This window comes from Microtus oregoni, unplaced genomic scaffold (genome assembly GCF_018167655.1).
Source record: "Microtus oregoni isolate MIOR12 unplaced genomic scaffold, Mior012 000000F_ref0000247, whole genome shotgun sequence".
Taxonomy (NCBI): domain Eukaryota; kingdom Metazoa; phylum Chordata; class Mammalia; order Rodentia; family Cricetidae; genus Microtus; species Microtus oregoni.
The window spans coordinates 3,168,138-3,186,546 of NW_024543059.1; the positions used below are offsets into that span (position 1 = coordinate 3,168,138).

General features: G+C 43.7%; 2 protein-coding genes across 2 annotated transcripts in view; both read right to left on the minus strand.

Annotated features, from left to right (window-relative positions):
* LOC121449067 (probable asparagine--tRNA ligase, mitochondrial) overlaps window positions 1-13,127 on the minus strand; it is a 74,944-nt gene extending 61,817 nt beyond the window's left edge. The window contains exons 1-4 of the mRNA XM_041653273.1: window positions 12,753-13,127; window positions 8,574-8,683; window positions 7,360-7,480; window positions 5,502-5,642 (exon numbers count right to left, since the gene is read on the minus strand). Of these exons, the coding sequence (XP_041509207.1) occupies window positions 5,502-5,642; window positions 7,360-7,480; window positions 8,574-8,683; window positions 12,753-12,893 (513 nt within the window). The 5' untranslated portion in view covers window positions 12,894-13,127. The remainder of the gene's footprint in view (window positions 1-5,501; window positions 5,643-7,359; window positions 7,481-8,573; window positions 8,684-12,752) is intronic.
* A 1,976-nt stretch (window positions 13,128-15,103) lies between these two features.
* LOC121449222 (glutathione S-transferase P) lies at window positions 15,104-15,882 on the minus strand. Its single transcript, XM_041653523.1, has one exon. It carries the CDS (start codon window positions 15,813-15,815, stop codon window positions 15,183-15,185), a length of 633 nt encoding a protein of 210 aa, XP_041509457.1. The 5' UTR covers window positions 15,816-15,882; the 3' UTR covers window positions 15,104-15,182.
* Window positions 15,883-18,409: the final 2,527 nt, after the last annotated feature.

The following is an 18,409-nucleotide window of genomic DNA, read 5'->3' on the forward strand; positions in this document are numbered from 1 at the left end:
TAGGCATAATCAGAGGGCGACCTTCCAAGTATGACCCTCTCTGAATTCAAGCGTTCTGACCGCAAAAGAAATTATTTAATTGACAAAACCAGATAAAGACTGGTTAAACAGTCAAACTACAAATTACGACTCCCAGAGAGTACTCCAATATGCACCTAACCTGAAAGCAGCAGGCCGAGAGGGGCTGCACACGGCACGTTACGAAGGACCAATGAGATTCAGTCAATACGGTTACTGCATAAAACTTACTTTGTATGAGCTAAGAATTCTGGACATGAATCATTTATTCCACATGAATGCAGGCAACGAAGCATGAGCACAGTAAACAAAGAAGGGAAGTGAAAAATCCAAAGGAAACGAGGGTGGAAAGAAGAAACATGACGACAGTTGCCAGCCCTGGGTCTGGTGCAGGACTGCCTGAAACAGCACTGCTGATGGGAGGGAAATAATAGACTTCAGAAACAAACTCAAAACATCAACTCTGCCAAGAGGCCATCGGCTTTTTAAATTTAAATGCTGCTATCAAAGCTTATCAAAGTCCACAACATCATCAAAGGCTGAAAGGAGAACACGTGAAGGAAGAACAAAAAAGGCAGAGTAAGAAAGTCTGGGGAAAAAAAATCAGGGTAGGAGAGGAAGACGCGGATGAGACTATGGCTGCCTCCCTGAGCTACCACTGAGGCCGTCCCATAGCAAAAGGACCCCTAGGAAGAGATGGAACAGCCGGAGAAAGGCCTAAAATGAGCAAACGTTTCGCTGGTTTCAGAAATCTCACCGACCACCCCCCGGATATTGACGCACATTTCAGAACCAGGTACGTTACAAGGTTCTCAGTGCCCCAAGCGTAGCCCTCACATACCAACCCCCACGGTAGAAGACTAACAGGACCACATTTTTCTTTACACAAAACTAAAGTAGCTGCTATTATTTAATCCTCATCAACCAAGGCAGAAACGAGAGAGGAATTCCAATCACTGGCACGCCACCGGCAACAAGAGTGACAGGAAGAGGGAACAAGAAAGCCTGTGTTTCACTAACACCCTGTTTTACACTGCTAGCGGCTGCAGGCCGGGCCAGAGACTACCGTGTTCGGCTGCAGGCTCTGGAGGCACCGTCAGAGGGGGACACCCCTGAAACTTAGAGAGACAGTCTTGTCTGTTGTGGACTTGAGGGGGACAAGGAAATAACATATTCCATTCTAGATAAACCCAGAGAAACTTCAGCTGTGTGAGGAACTTGGCTCTTCTAAAGGGTTTATCCTTGAGGAGTCTGAGCTGAGGTTTAGAACACAACAAGAGTAATCTATGAGCAAATCAAGTTACGCTCACTGTGATTGTGTAAGTATGTAAAATCCATGCTTTTAATTTTCACGTTTAAAGCTAGAGTCTCATGTAACCCAGGCTTGTCTCAAATTTGCTAATGTAGTGGAAGATGACTTGAACTCCTGATTTTCCTGTCTCCAGCTCATGAATGGATTTCAGGCATACACTCCACCACGCCCTGCGTACTCTACCAATAGAGCTACAGCCCCATCCACTACCAAAAATATTTTTTATATTCAAACCAAAAGATAGCGCTACGCTATCATAATACCCTAGCTTAAAATACTACCAAAATCCCATCTTTACCATATTAATAAATGTTTCATAGGTCTGGAATTTATGAAAATTTGAACATCTTTTAAGGAGCCTACAGTAATAAACCGAAGAAACAATAGCAAATACTAGGTAATATGTAACTGTTAATCGTAAGTGCAACAATAGACTTTTTGTTGATTCTTGAGACACAGTCTTACAATGTAGTCCTGACTGAAGTGGAAATCACTAACTCTAACTTATGACAATCCTCCTGCCTCCGACTCCGGAGGACTGGGATTAGTTATGAACCACCACACTCTGGTTCTAGTAACAATCCCAATTTTCACATACATAAGAAGACACCACAGAATGAAACATGGGAGATATATATATATATATATATATATATATATATATATATTGGCTTTTTGAGACAGGGTTTCCCTATAGCTTTTGGAGCCTGTCCCGGAACTGGCACCTATAGACCAGGTTGTTCTCGAACTCACAGAAATCCACCTGCCTCTGCCTCCCGAGTGCTGGGATTAAAGGCGTGTGCTACCATTGCCCAGCTGGCATTATATTTTTAAATATGATTAAAAATTTAAAAGAGCAGCACTCGGGAGGCAGAGGCAGGCGGATCTCTGTGAGTTCAAGGCCAGCCTGGTCTACAAGAGCTAGTTCCAGGACAGGAATCAAAAGCTACGGAGAAACCCTATCTCGAAAAATCCAAAGGGAAAAAAAAATTTAAAAGAGGCTGGAGAGATGGTTCAGCGTTAAGAGCATGCTGATTCTTCCAAAGGACCTGGGTTCGAGTCACAGCACCTATGGTGGTTCACAATTACCTATTAATTCCAGTTCCCAGGGATCTGAAGTCCTCTCTGGCTTACACCGGCCCTGGAATGCATGTGTGGCCCAGACATACCTCCATACAAAACACCCATACACATAAAGGATGTGTTTTAAAAAAACTAAAAAGTAAATTTGTCCTTTTTAAAAAGTATCTTTATTTTATAACCACTGCATTAATGCTAAAATTATTATCAAACACATAAATGTTTATAATTTTTACTTCATCTTGATTATTTTCTTATTTCAGGTTTTATACTTTGCTTTATATTTTAAATTGTTTTCATATTTGTAAAAGCTTGAAATAAATACATAAATGGAGGTAAAATTTACTTGTCAATGGATTGACAATACCGCCATCTAGTGGCGAAACGTATAAAACTATTTCAGAATAAAAGCAGGTTGAACCACACTGAACCTCATAGAAGAGAAAGTGGGAAGTACACTTGAACGCATTGGCACAGGAGACCACTTCCTAAATATAACCCCAGCAGCACAGACACTGAGAAAAACAATTAATAAATGGGACCTCCTGAAACTGAGAAGTTTCTGTAAAGCAAAGGACATGGTCAACAAGACAAAACATCAGCCTACAGAATGGGAAAAGATCTTCACTAACCCTGAAAATTAGGAAACAATCTACGTCAGGTCCCAGAAATACCACTTTTGGGTATATACCCAAAAGAAGCTCAATCATACCACAAGGACATGTGCTCAACTATGTTCATAGCAGTATTTTTTGTCATAGCTAGAAGAACCTGGAAACAACCTACATGCCCCTCAACAGAGGAATGGATAAAGAAAATGTGGTGTATTTACACAATGGAGTACTACTCAGCAGTAAAAAAAAAAATAATAATAACCTCTTGAAATCTGCAGGCAAATGGGTGGATTTAAGAAAAAAAAACCATATTGAGTGAGGTAACCCAGACCCAGAAAGACAAATATAATATGTACACTCATAAGTGACTTTTAGACATAAAGCAAAGAAAAAACAGCCTACAATTCACAATCCCAGAAAACCTAGACAACAAAGAGGCCCCTAAGAGAGACATACATGGTTCTACATAAGAAGGAGAAAAAAAACCAAGTTCTCCTGAGTAAACTGGGAGCATGGGGGCCATGGGTGAGGGTAGAAGGGGCGGGGGAGGAAGGGAGTGGAGAGGAGAAAAATGTATAGCTCAATAAAATCAATTTTAAAAAAATGAAAAAAAACTTAAAAAGAGAAAAGAATTAAAGCAGATCCCTTTTCTCTGTTGAAAGTCAGGAAGGAAACAAAACCAAACCTTTTCTTTTTAGCCCTAAAGAGACTCTGTATCTGTGTGTCAAGTACTACTAAAAATTCTTCATATGAAAGAAATCTGTGGGATCACGGGTAAATGGACTCTTTCAAACTCTAATGGGGTAAAACTGCATACTATAATTTATTTTTCTTGTTTAATCAAAGCTATGTGCCTTCAATCTACAATGCTGTTGGGTGGTCTTTCAGAAAAGCAGACCTTTCCAAAAATCATACCGTCTCCCGGTGACGAGAACAGGCTGAAAGAAACCACCTGCATTCGGGCGCACCCAGGAGACCGGCGTTGCACTGCTTCTGTGCGCTAACGCAGGCTCAAGTAGTGACGTGGGAAAACAGCATGGGCCGTATCTTCTGAATCACAACTGCCCTTTGGTGCCCTCCCACTGACGACTAAATACGGAAGCAGAGATTAGATTTACCCTCTTATCTGAACAAGCACAAAACAAACAGTAAAAACTGGACAACCTTATGAAACCGTGAACCAAGGCCATGGGCGACCTGTGGGTTATGAGAAACAAGCATGGTGAGACAGTGAGGTCCTTCTGGACACAGCGCAGGAAGGAGGAAGGAAGGTGGGGCCCAGGAGTCTCCACAAGTCATGGCCGGAGTAGCAGACACGCAAGAAGAGAGGAGACTAGAGCCTAAAGCAGCAGGTTCAGGTACAGAACTGCCCAAGGCTGAGGACGGAATAATACAAAGAGGCTAGAGGAGACAGGGACCGGTGTTTGCATGCTGGCTTCATGCTCCCACTGGTGAGAGACTGAGAAATCTTACAAGTCATAAGGTACTAGGCAGACACTCAGGGAGGCTTTGCCTAGACCATTAGGAGTAGTGATCACTACCCTGAGCACTGTTCCAGACATGACAAGCAAAAACTGTTGAGGAACCATCTTTCTGTACACTGTGAAGATTATCACTCTGATTGGTGTAATAAAAAGTGGAATGGTAAATAGCTAAGCAGGATTTTCAGCGCAGAGAGAACAAGGAGAAGACATAGTGACAACCTTAAACAATCTGGACTTCATCTGCAACACAAGGACTTGGGAGGCTGGGGCAAGAAGAGCTTGAGTTTGCGGCCGCCTGGGTTACATGTCACTTCAAGAGAAGCCTTGCCTGTTTAGTAAGACTTCGTGGCTCAGTGGCTAAGAGCACTGCCTGCCCTTCCAGAGGACCCAGGGTTTGATTCCCGGCACCCACATGTGGCTCACAGCGGTCTGCAACTCCAGTCCCAGGGTCATCTGACACCCTCTTCTGGCTTCCATAGGCACCAGGCATGCACACAGTATATTTACATACGTGCATGCAAAACACCCATACACAGAGAGATAGAAGTCTATCAACCTGCAATTCTATCTCCACAGAAAGTGACTTAAAAACTGAAAGTGACCTAAGAGATAATACATACGCACTTTCAGGATCGTAGATGCATTGACTACATTCATGTGGTGACGCCTTCAGGGGTACAGTCATGTGAAACTCATCAGACCACACACTTTCAATCTGCAGTGTGCTATGCAAGCTACTCCTCTATAACGCTATTAAGTCACACACAAGAAAAGGACAAAAGGGAAAAGATAAAGTTAGACAGACATGTCTGTGACATCTAATTCCTTATAAAATAAAAAATGTTTACAACAAATAAGATCTTTCAGGAAAATGCTTCAGGCTGACAATGATTCAAATTGTACATTAAAACACACACATGTATGTGTGCATACTCGTGCACTCACACACGCGCGCACACACACACACACACACACGGAAGCAGAGCACCTTACCTTAAAGTAGGAATGAATAGCAGCCATGGCTTCACTGCGGACCCGCAGTATGGAACCCAGAGTGTTCGTCCTACACCGCAGGTGAGGGTACTGTCTCAGGTACTCCAGGGGATGCCGCTCCTTGTACTTTATAGGGAACGCCTGCCAAAAGTACAGGGGACGTTAAGAAGGGAAAAAAAGCTACCAAACAAACAACAAAAGTCATTTGTGAACCAGTTTCCAGAGTATTTCTTAAAACAGTAGTGTTCTGGGGGCAAAACTAAGATGTCTTCCTTCTTTATTAATAAAAACAAAAACAAGTTAAAAAAAACAAAAACTATTAATTACATGTATTTTCATGTGCACACAAACACACACCTGTGCACGCACCCACATATGTATATTTTGTGTGCACACAAACACCATTTGCACACATATGCATGCACACACACACACACGCAGGCACACACCACACACACACAGCACACACACATGCAGGCACACACACACAGGCACGCACCACACACCACACACACACCCAGGCACACACTACACACACACGCGCGCGCGCGCACACACACACACACACACGCACACACACACACAGCACACCATTCAGAGGTAAGAGCACAACTTGGAATTGGTTCTCTCCTTCCACCACGCAGGTTCCAGGAATAAAACTTGGGGTCATCAAGCTTGGAGATCAGCACCTTCATTCATTGAGCCAGACCTTTTTTATTTCTTAACAGAATGGATTGTAAGCCAATTCCTTCTACCAGGTAAACCAGAGTTAGGGGGATGCCAGCTTCACTACTTAGTAGCTAAATTACTTAAAGCCACAGAGACTCGCCTGTTATTTCTATCCATTTGTGGTCAGTTTCTTACAACTAGAGAGATTAGCATGTGACTATTCAAATAATCCACTTGGGTACATGAGTTCAAAACGTTACAGACATAAACGGCTTTTCCTAACATCACACACACACACAGTTGGTATTTAGCTCTCCCTGATGTCGTGAAGCCACAAGCACAATCAATTAGGGTTGTTTATTGAGTATCAACTATTGTTGGTATCGAACAGCATGAGGGAGACACAACAACTTTCTTTCATTTAGCACAGAAGTTTTGGAAAACATTAGAGGAAAGTGTGGCTCTAACTGGAAATATCTCCGGCCTGGCCACACTCACGTTAGACATTGAGAAGACACACCTCTTTACAAACAGAACCTGAAATGGTAGCAGCAGAGTTGAAAAAGGACAGCACGGGTGGACTGCTTCTAGACTCCTCTCTTCTTTACATCCTGGGTAAATATTTCTTTTTATGTTGTACGGAAACAAGTACCGTATTTACTAAAGGCAAACTGTGGCCCCATTAGTAGAGATTCAGGATTCTCTCACGTCTGTAAACGTTAAGTAACACTCAGACGGGGCTAGGGATGTACCACTTACTCAAAGCAGGGTGTGGGGTATGATTCTCGGCAGCACTAGGGCAGGGGGTGGGGGATACCATCTATTTACATGCTGGAGGTCTTAGATTTGGGATCAGGAACGAGAGGAGTTTAAAATAAATAAATAACACTAAACAAAAGTATGAAAACAACAGAAGCCGAGGGACAATAATTTTGCTCATTAAGTATTTAAAATTATAGCAAAAACAAGATTTCAAATGCTAGAAGATAAACTTCAGATCTGACAGGTCCCACAGAAATGCACAGTTATATTAATACATGGCTCCCGGAAGTTGAAGGGATTGTTATAGTGCTACTTCACACTAGGCTCAGCGGTCTGTTCAGTGATCAGGGAAGTTACAAATGAAACTGTTCTAAGTACCATCTTCTCCATAGACGTAAACAGTCCCCCAGATTATCAGTAAACATACCTTGGCTTCACAACTTCCAATAACCTCAATTTTTTCTGCTTTCAGTTCCACGTTCTGCCTTTTGGATAGACTTTTGACCAGCTGCCCTTGGACTTGCACGGAACTCCCAAAAGTCAATTCTCTATAGTAACAAAAAACTACGATCAGAAAAGATACCACATATCACCTACATTTCAATCAAAATCTTACTGAAGTATAATGCCAAAAATATTTATCTATAGTTAAGTTAAATCATCTGCAGATGCTCTCTTGTACCAGGACTCTAAAAATAAATTCCGGGTTGAAATGGGAACGAGTAGATGATGTGGGATTACCATTAATGAATAAAGAAACTTCTTTGGACCAATAGCAGGGCAGAACTTAGGTAGGCAGGGAAGACAGAACTGAATGTTGGGAGAAAGAAGGACGGAGTCAGCGAAATGCCATGGAGCCGCCAGAGATAGACGCTGAGAACTTTACGAACTTTACCCAGTAAGCCACAGCCACGTGGTGATGTACAGATGAATAGAAATGGGTTAAATTAATATATGAGTTAGCCAATAAGACCTCCAGAGAGGTTACAAAAGGGCATTAGTTTTAATATCTGATGAATGAGACCGCAAAAGTTCCTTCCATTTATTCAATAATTATTGGCTATTTTCTACCATCATGACAGAAGCTCAGGACAGAAACTGAATACATCGTTCCTGACCTCAAAGAGCTAAGAGTCAAAGGAGTCGAATAAGAATACAGTTAATTTCCAAACAATGGTATCCATGCTATGACAGATGGGCACAGGCTACCATGGGTGCAGAGAAGCACCTGTCACAGTCATGGGACACAGAGGTCAGCTGATGTTAAACCACAACTACAAAGGAGACGGTATCTCTTTGTATCTCTTTCAGCAGAGGGGCCAACATGTGCGCGGTCTGGAAGACAGCAGGTTAAGGGAGGTGCAGGTAGTTTTAAAATGACTGGAGGAAAAACACAGGCGGAAGATATCAGCACGGGAAGACATCAGAGCTCAAAGGCTCTTGATTCCAAGTTTATTTGGATTTTTCCTCAGAGCAATCTTTCACAGATTTGCTCAGAAAGATCATTCAGGTGGCAAAGGAAACACTCGGCTAGGGAAGTGGAGAACACGAGAAAAGCAAAAAAAAAAAAAAAAAAAAATTGAAGAACTCTCTAAAGAACAAGGAAAAAAATATATATATATATAAAAAAATCAAACTCGCCTGCTGTCAAAGCTTGAATCGGCAACAACCTGAAGGCTTTCCAGAGAGGATCCGTCATTGACATGCAGGAACAGAACTTCCTTCTGGGACCTCAGGGAGCGGACCCATCCCTGCAAAGAAGGATTCTTCAACGTAAGCTTGAAAACCGAACACTTCTACATTTTCATTACACATTCAAAAACAATTAAATGAGAGAAGAACGATGTCCATCATCTTGCCTCGGCACGCCAAATGCGGAGCATGGCCTGCTTTGGACTGACCTGGATGTGCAGACAGTTTTCTACATGACTCTTATCACAGTGAGATATTATTTTATGGCCCCCCTTTGTTAACAGAGCTCCTCATCTTAAATGGATGCATTTCACTAAGATGATGGGCCTGAGTAGCATAAACAGGGTCCTTAATATTGGCTTCCCAAAGCCATTCCTCACGCCTCAATTACAAAAAAAAAAAAGAAAAAAAATTCTCAAGTTGGTGCCTTTCTCCTGCGAAATTCTCAGAGAGATCACTACACTAGAAATACCATATGGGATTTTGTTCTACTGACAAACTACCATACAAAAAAAAGTTACTTAAAAAAGTCTCATGAAGCTTAATATAATAGCATACACCTGTGATCCCAATACTTGGGAAGCTAAGGCAGGAGGATCCTGAGTTTGAGGCCAACTTCAACTATGTAGCTAGTCTGCGTGTCTGTCTGTCTGTCTGTCTGTCTCTCTCTCTCTCTCTATATATATATATATTTGAAAATGTCACAAAGAAACCTATTTCTTTTTGATTCTTATGGGCTTTTATTAGACTAAAAATTATGTGTGTGTCTGTATATGCCATCTGTACAGGGTTACCAGGAGAAGGTGTTAAATCTCCTAGAACTGGAGTTTCACGCAGTTATGAGCAGTCTGACGTGGGTACTGGGAATCAAACCCTTTTCCTCTGGAAGAGCAATACATACCCTTAAGCACTGAGCCATCTCTCCAGCCCCAGTAAATTAGTTCTTTGTACGTTAATCAATACATTTGAAAAAATTGAAACTATTATTATCAAAAACAGCCTCTTAAGCATTTTCCAAATGTGATCTTTGCCACAGCAAAGACTGGGTATTATTTGCTCTGCAGCAGGAACAGAAACTAACGCCGAACAAGTAAAAATACATGATAAAAAGAGAGTCTCATTAGGAACACACAGCCACACATCAATTCCAAAGACAGTCTTACCTTAAAGGACAGGTACATGCTAGCACAAATGCTTACTAACTCAAGAGGCTTACTAACATAGTAACAGTTACACACCTAACTTGAGTTTAACCAGCTACTAGTTAACAGGGAACAATGTTTCCAAAGACGCTCAAAGATACACTTGACCTTTGATCCGCTTTCCCCGGGAGCTGAACTCACAGGTGGGTTGTGAGTCTCCTAATTTAGACTCTGCCAATGAACTCAGCTGCTCTGGGGGAAACTCTGGTTCTCCAGAAGGGTGACAAGCACTCATAACCGCTAAGCCGTCTCTCCGACATACGTTTTAAGTCAGAGAATATCCACTACCTACTGAACATGTATTATGTTAAAAACCCGTTTCCCTCTTTCATATACTGCCTCATCTCCTTATTATAAAAGTCCTGACGATTATCATACCTCTTTTACAAACAAGCAAACGGTGGCTCCAGGATGTTAAATGACTTATTGAAAGTCAAGCCGCTGATGAACTATTCTCCAAGTTTGAATCTACACCTGCGTAACTAGGAAGTGCTTGATCTTTGGCCAAAGCTGCGCAGCATGAAGTGTAAACCACGTCGGCTTCACGGGCAAGGCAATTCCACCTCACTCATTCTCAGCCCACGGTCATTTCCGAAGCACCAGGCTCTAATTTTTACTTATTGGAGAGTAAACGGCAAACACGTTTAATGTGCTTCTGCCCTAAATTAACTCTCTGTATTATGCTAACCGATCCTTAAAATAGCTAAGTGCAGTGACTATTACCATTTGTGAAATGAGCAGACTTAGGGACAAAATGTCAAAGATAACCCAGGTCCCAACTATCAGGCAGCACACTTGGAACTCAAATACAACTCTTATTTTGAAGTTCACATTCTTATCCTCAAGCTTTCCTGGAATGCTACAGTCTCCCCATCTTCTGCCTGGGAACACATCCTGCTGCTATTTCCCAGCCATCGGTTACTATACCTGGGGATACCATCCCCTAGGACACCCCGTATGCGGGTGACATCTTCTCGACCCCCACAGGGCTCAGGAACGCCCTCCCTGTTTCCTTACGGCTCTTTGTTTACACCGCTAGTAATCACTGCACTGCTGTAAACTAGGGCTAACAAAAACATGTGAGCTACACAATAAAAAAAAAATAGAGCCAGAGAGATGACTCCAAGGTTAAGAACACTTCCTGCTTTTGTAGAGGACCCAAGTTTGGTTCATAGTATCATCCGAGGAAGCTTACAGTTGCTTGTAACTCCAGCTCCGGGGGTTCTGACACCTCTATGGCTCTCCACAGGTACTCCTACGTACATGGCATAAAAAATGCATGTGTACATATGTATTTATGTACATATACATAAATACAAACTAAATCTTTGAAAAGATTTGTTCCTACATTAAAAGCAAAAATAGATATTGAACCGGGCGATGGTGGCGCACGCCTTTAATCCCAGCACTCAGGAGGCAGAGGCAGGTGGATCTCTGTGAATTCGAGGCCAGCCTGGTCTACAAGAGCTAGTGCCAGGACAGGCTCCAAAGCTACAGAGAAACTCTGTTTTGAAAACAAACAAACAAGCAAAAAAATAACAAAAATAGGTAATGAGTAACATGTTATTTAACCAATTATGCTCCAAATGCCATTTACATGTAATCAATATAAAAGTATATTCAGATTATTTTTATATTTCTTTACTCTTCAACGTTATTATGTATTTTACACATACAACACATCGCCACGCACTCGGACCCTATTTCAAGTGCTCCGTGGCGGGCAGTTTCCTCATTAGACGGCTAAGCACTGAAGGGAAAAAAAAAGCCTGTTGCTTGGCCAGTAGGTTCAGTTCGTTTTTGAATCTTCTTTGGATCATTACACAAAAGACATCATTAATGCATGTCAAATGAATCGATGAATAAATACAGCAAATGGCTTTGATAACTTTGATTTGGATCACGGAACAAGTATAAAACCAAAATAAATGAAAGGAGAAACAGCTTGGTCACACTGGTCAACATCAAGAATATTAAGAGAGACCAATCGGTGTGTTTTAGCAAGTCAAGAACTGCTGAACCCCCAGGTTTATTCTGTCCCTTTGAGGAACTCAGCAAAGTTGCTGCAGATGCTATCAGGAGAAACAACAGCAGCTAACATTAACCCAGAGGCCTCTGGTCTAAATAGCCTGTACCCATTATCACGTTTAATTTTCAGAACTCTCCGAAATAGAGACCAGTATTATCTCCGTTTTCATAAGAGGAAACTGAGGCTGGGAGCACTGCAGTGGCATGCTCATAACTAACAAGGTAACAAGGCAACTGCAGCCCTGAGTTAGTCGGACTACAACATCCCACTCTTTCTCCGTGGAAGCCTTGGATTAAGAGCCACGGTCGCTAAAAGATGAAGCATGGGCTCCCATGTGTAAGGACCACACGAAGCTGTAACTCTGGACAGCTATGAGCGTAGCCCAAGACAAATGGTAAATTTTGAGACCTTTTTAAATGGGGGTGGAGTGGGGTGGTTTGTTTGTTTGTTTTTGTAACTGGGTGGCTCAATTATGAACTTGGTAGGTGACAACATCGCGTTGCAATGAAGATGGTTGACACACTTGGAACTAGTGTTTCCTACCAGCCAGGTGAACAGGAAAACGGGAAGACAGGATTCTGCTCTCAAACAACCAGGCCAAGACATCCCAGACTATAACAAGATAAAGGTAGAAAAGGGGGGCGTGTTCGCTTAAACTTTTCTGCCCGAAAGACAAGTTTACAGGCAACGCCTCGGTGTCAGACAAACTCTTTGTCGCACTCCTAATCGACAGAACGACTTGCAAACGGTCACAGGACGGTCGCCGAGAAGTCTGGCCACTGGCGATGCCTTCATTTCCCACTCTGCTCTGCCCACACTGGGTCCGAGAGGACCGTGCAGAGTGAAGCTAGAGGCCGGGCCCAGCAAGCTCCAGCAGCCGCCTTCCCACACACCCACCTGCACAGTGACGCGCTCCCCACTCGCGTCCTGCACCCCGAGGGCGTCCCGCACGCGCAGTCTCACAGACGCGCGGGGCCTGGGGCAAGAAACGGAGGAGCAGAGGCGCAGGGCGCCCAGGAGGTGCCGGGCCCCGAGCATGCCGTGGCCGGGACGGCCGGTCCACCGGAGCAGCCCTCTTCACCCGCGCAGGTCAGGCGCTCGCGTGGCTCTTCCTCCCCAGCCCTGGGCCGTCCCTGCAGGCCCTCTTCTCGGCGTCCTGCTCCCAAAAGCCCGGAAGGTGCAACGACCGTGGAGCACGGTGCTGACGGCGCACAGCAGCGCCGGGACTACCGGAGAGCGCAGCCAGAGTAAAAGCACGCTGCACTGGGCTACGTCACCCCGGGCGTGCCCTTACGTCATCACGCTAGGTGTGGTCTGAGGCTGAGCATGCGTGATTGTGTTCCGGAGCTGGCACGCCCACCGTGGGGCAAGAGCCGAGGTGGGCGGGTGCCTGCTGAAGTCATGGTTGTGTGGTATCAGATGTCATAACACACCCTTGCTGAGAAAGAAGAGACTCAAGCATTGCCTGTCAGAATCTTCAAGTCTTTCCCTTCTTTCGCTTGCTTTTGTTTGTCCTGAAAACCAGGACCTTTTCATATATTCGGCTGTATTTTAAGTCTACGCAAAAATTAAATTTTGCATAACTCGCCGGGCGGTGGTGGCGCACGCCTTTAATCCCAGCACTTGGGAGGCAGAGGCAGGCGGATCTCTGTGAGTTCGAGACCAGCCTGGTCTACAAGAGCTAGTTTCAGGACAGGCTCCAAAGCCACAGAGAAACCCTGTCTCGAAAAACCAAAACCAAACCAAAACAAAACAAAACAAAAAAAACAAAAACAAAAAAATTGCATAACTCAGCAAAATGCATGATAATGCCTTTATCTAGTTAAACAGTAAGAGATCAAGGTAAAGGCGAATTACAGTTCCCACTGATGTTACGCCGGTTTTACCGATAACAGGAACGGGTCATCCAACCAGCTTAATACAAGTGTCAGATTTAAACCCAGAATGCTCTAAACTATCCGGCTATACGGTGTCTTGTGGGGAAAAGAAAACTGTAGTCCTGTCCATCGAGGAGCTCATGATCTAAAGATGATGATGATGGGGAAGAGAGAGAGAGAGAGAGAGATCATTACTGTGTAAACCAGCAAGCACACACATAATTATGTGTGTGGCAAGTGGATTGGCAAAGAGATAATTTGGCTGAGTTTTGAGGAAGGTTAGAATTTTGCCAAAAGAGAATGTCAGAAGCTGCTGGGAGGGCGAATGGCCTTGAAAGAATTGTAAAATTCTTCCCTAGACAGACTTGAAAATATCTCCAGTAAAAGTACTTTGGGGGCACTTCTAGAACCTCGAGAAAGGAAAAAAAAGAGAAATTTGTAGCCTTCCATATTATGGAAATGTATTTTTTATTTATAAATTTGCATTGGATATCCCAGCCGGCAAAATAAAAAAAGCAAAACCAGCAGCCAGTAGTTGTGGGCCATTTGTACACTGTGTGAAGGTATATTGCTGATTGGTTTAATAAGGAGCTGAATGGCTCATAGCTAGGCAGGAGGTGGCAGGCAGAGAGAGGAAGTAGGAGGAGATAATAAAGGTGCAGAGGAGACGCTGACAGACATGGAGAGAGTTGGACATACAGAACGAAAGAAAGGTGGAAAGCCACAGGGTAAGACGTAGATTAATAAAAGCTGGTTGATTTAAGTCATAAGAGCAAGTGGAACAAGACCAAGCTAAGGCTGAGCTATCATAATTAATAAAAAGTATCTGTGTCATCTTTGGGGGGAGCTCGCTGGTGGGACAGACAAAGACCCCTGACAACCAGCAGGCTCATTTCCTCTTCACATCAGTTTTCTGTCTCACCTTTCCTCTTCCTCTTCACTATGCTGGATTTTAAGAACTGTAGTCTGAGACTCAGGGAGACAGTCTTCCTCTACGTAAGCCAGAGGAATTAGAAATTCCCTTAGTTAGAAAATTCTGAGCAGAGGACCCTTGTTCAGTATCTCAAGGAAAAGGGAACCCAGTGGGTGAAATGGAAAACTAGCAGTGGTTAATCAAGCGTACAGCATAAGGTGATCCTTCCCTGCCTGCCCCCTGCTGACATCCAGCCTCTTCCTGTATCTTTTCCTGCATCAAATCATATCATCTTCTAGTCTGATTTGTCTTCAGTGTTTGGATTCATACTGCAACTTTAGATGCATCCCTTTCCAGGGAGTAGCAAGAATGACATTTCCAACACGAGTATCGTCCCATGTTAGCCGTGATGATGGGTAGAGTGTGTCAGAATGGCTCTTCTAGGTCAAGAATACTTCTTTTTTTTTTTTTTTAAAGTCTTACAAACTTTATTAGTGCTGGGGAAAGGAGGACAGGCAGCTCCGGTCTCTCCCTACATTACTGCTTGCCGTTGCCATTGATGGGACGGTTCAAATGGTCAGGGGAGGACAGGAAGGCCTTGATCTTGGGCCGGGCACTGAGGCGTGCCACATAGGCACTGAGCAGGGGGAAGTTGTCCAGGCAGCCAGGGGCCAGGACCTGGTGGATCAGCAGCAGATCTAGCAAGTTGTAATCGGCGAAGGAGATCTGGTCACCCACGATGAAGGCTTTGCCTCCTTGGTTCTGGGACAGCAGGGTCTCGAAAGGTTTCAGGTGTCCAGGCAGGGCCTTCACATAGTCATCCTTCCCTTCCTCATATTTGGTGTAGATGAGGGTGATGTATTTCAGGCGAAGGTCTTCCACCCCATCATTCACCATATCCACCAGGGCAGCCTCCTTCTGATCTTTTCCATAAAGCCCAAGGGATCGGCCCAAGTGCCTCAAGATGGCATTAGATTGGTACAGGGTAAGGTCTCCATCCTGAAACTTGGGGAGCTGCCCATACAGACAGGTGGACTTGAGCAAGCCTTTCATCCAAGTATCTATGGACACCACCTCCTCCTTCCAGCTCTGGTCCTGGTCAGCCAGTAGTATGCGCATGGCCTCACAGCGCCCTCGAACTGGGAAGTAGACAATGGTGTACGGCGGCATGGCTGCTGCGTAGACGGAGGCACGAATTCCGAGCTGCGTAGACGGTAACGGATCTTGGGTGTGGACGCCAGCAAGAATACTTCTTGTATTAACTCCATCGTCATCATAGCCCTTGCCCACCCCGAGGTTAGAAGGAACGAAAGCTTGGAGGGCTTTTGTACCAGACACCAACTTACTTAGCCGTCCTGTTCCAGCCCGTGCTCTGACTCATTGTGTTACTCTAGTGATTGAACTCCCGTGAACTGTTTTCCTACAACATAAGAAGACGTGTTATCATAGCCTGTCTAATAGACCTTCTCTGATTCTAGAAGTTCCCGAAGTGGCCCATCGTGAGAAGCAGAAATGAAACGGCAGTGTTAATCTCTGAGACTTTGGGTCTGTTCAGTGAATGCTGCCAGCACTATTCTGGAGCTCTCGGAACTTTTTTTTTTTTACTTAATAAAATGTATGGGTGTTTTGCCTGTGTGTATATCTGTGTACCACATATGTACCTAGTGTCCCCAGAGACTGGAATAGGGTATTGTATCTCCTGGAGCTGAAGTTACAGACCGTCATGAGTTGCCATTTGGTGCTGGAAATCGAACCCAGGTCCTCTAGAAGAGGGGCTGGTACTCTTCACCACCACGCCATCTTCCAGCCCCTTTATGGGAAGGTTTTAATAAGGTTCTATATAACGCATTGTAGCTAACTTAAGGCAGGAACTTCTTAAAATTCCTTTTGTTCTAGGCTGGAGTTTACTCATGTATGTAATGTATTCTTCTTAAGGAGAATATTGCAAAGTAAGAAGGCTCATGTCTCATGAGCCTAGATATGACTTTCATTTAAAAAGTACTTCAGTAAATACACTAGACACATTTAAATAATTGTCCATGTGTTATAGCCAAAGCATACTCATGTTGAACCTCACAAGGCTGTGCAAATTGTTTTCTGAGCTGACAATCTGATTTCCGTGCCCTCCGGCATGCTCTGGAAGTTCCCAGAGTTTTACAGTTCCTCTAATTAGACGTTCTAATATTTATCATGAGGGGAAGAGTGTGTCGGTGTTTCCGAAGTTTGTGTTTTGCTTCTTTTTTTCCTCTTCATCAAAATTCTATTTCAATGTAACTCCTATTTTTTTTTCAGTAGCATGATGAACAAACCATGAGCCCGGCAATCAGAAGTCCTTGCTTAAGGCTTAGCTCTATGACCCATGATGGAACTTTCAGGAAGTCACTCGAACTCTCAATTTGGAGGGTTGGAGATGAAAGAAGGAGGGTGTTGGGGTGGGTACTCTCAGTGACTCACTAAGCTGTGCTTGGGTTGACTCTCTGCTTTGTTCATGGTGCCCGATCTGAGGCGAGTGTCCCCACAGAAAGCAGGACATTCTTATGGCCAGTTTGAAAGCATTAATTATAAACTCAGAGTCCCCAATAATGGGCTGCATAAGGAAAAGAAGTTACTGAGGCCTTGTGCGTGGTGCGATATAACCCAGATTTGAATTCCCCGCTTCCCTCTCCCCCGGTCTTCTGTTGTCTTGTGTGGGTCTGAATCTGTGCCTGCTAGAAGACTGTCGAACGTGTCTGTGTGCGTGCTCAGCCAAGGGCTTTGTTCCGTGTTTACTGTCGAACGTGTCTGTGTGCGTGCCCAGCAAAGGGCTTTGTTCCGTGTTTACTGAAAGGCACAAGGAAGTATCATATGGAGAAGGAATGAGGGCTGCGACGTTTTTAAATTCAGTTTTACAAGGGATTAAGTCACTGACTCCAACTGACCCTACTAACCCAGACAACAAACAATATTACAAACATCATTGTTTATCAAGCAGTGTATGTTGTGTCCAATATTTCTAGTGGATGCTCACTTTATAAGGCCAATTTCATCCCATTTGCTGTTTTCGGCAAATGATTATTACGACATAACTCATTGGTCAGGGCCATGGAAGAGCCCATAACTGAAGATTACAGCTGTGCATTAACTTGGGTTGTAAAGCTGATTACATAAGAAATATAAGGCAAATAAGGTTGGCTGTTATACTGTTCTCTTAAGGTCGTGTTAAGCAAACAGGCTGAAAACACAGTGCGATAGCAATCGTAAGTGACCTTAAGGTTCATTATTAACCTTGGCTGTGAGGTTCAGCAAAATCTTACTATGTAAGGGATATAGTTATCCTGTGTAGCCCTGGGCTGCCCTGGAACTCACTCTGTAGAATAGACTGGCCTCCAACTCTGCTTCCCAAGTGCTGGGACTAAAGGTCTGCATCACCACACTGGAGGGATATTATCCTAAAGCATCGTCACATGTAATATTGCAGATAAGGAAACCCATAACTGGGATAGACAGACTGCTGCTAATTCTGATTTTGTCCAGTGAATCCTAGACACTTATTAATTAGCTGACTAACCGGCGAAACTTGCATTTCCTGAATTGGAGGTGGACGTGGAACATAATGTCTACTGCAAATAGGTCAGTGTGTGAAGCTGATCAATTTTATGCCTTATTATTTGGGGGTAAATTGTAAAATAATTGCCTAGGTTTTCACTGCTGAGGTCGAAAGGAGGTTTAAAATGCTTTTATTATTCCATGAATAAAAGAAAAATGCATAAAACATAAATGTGCAG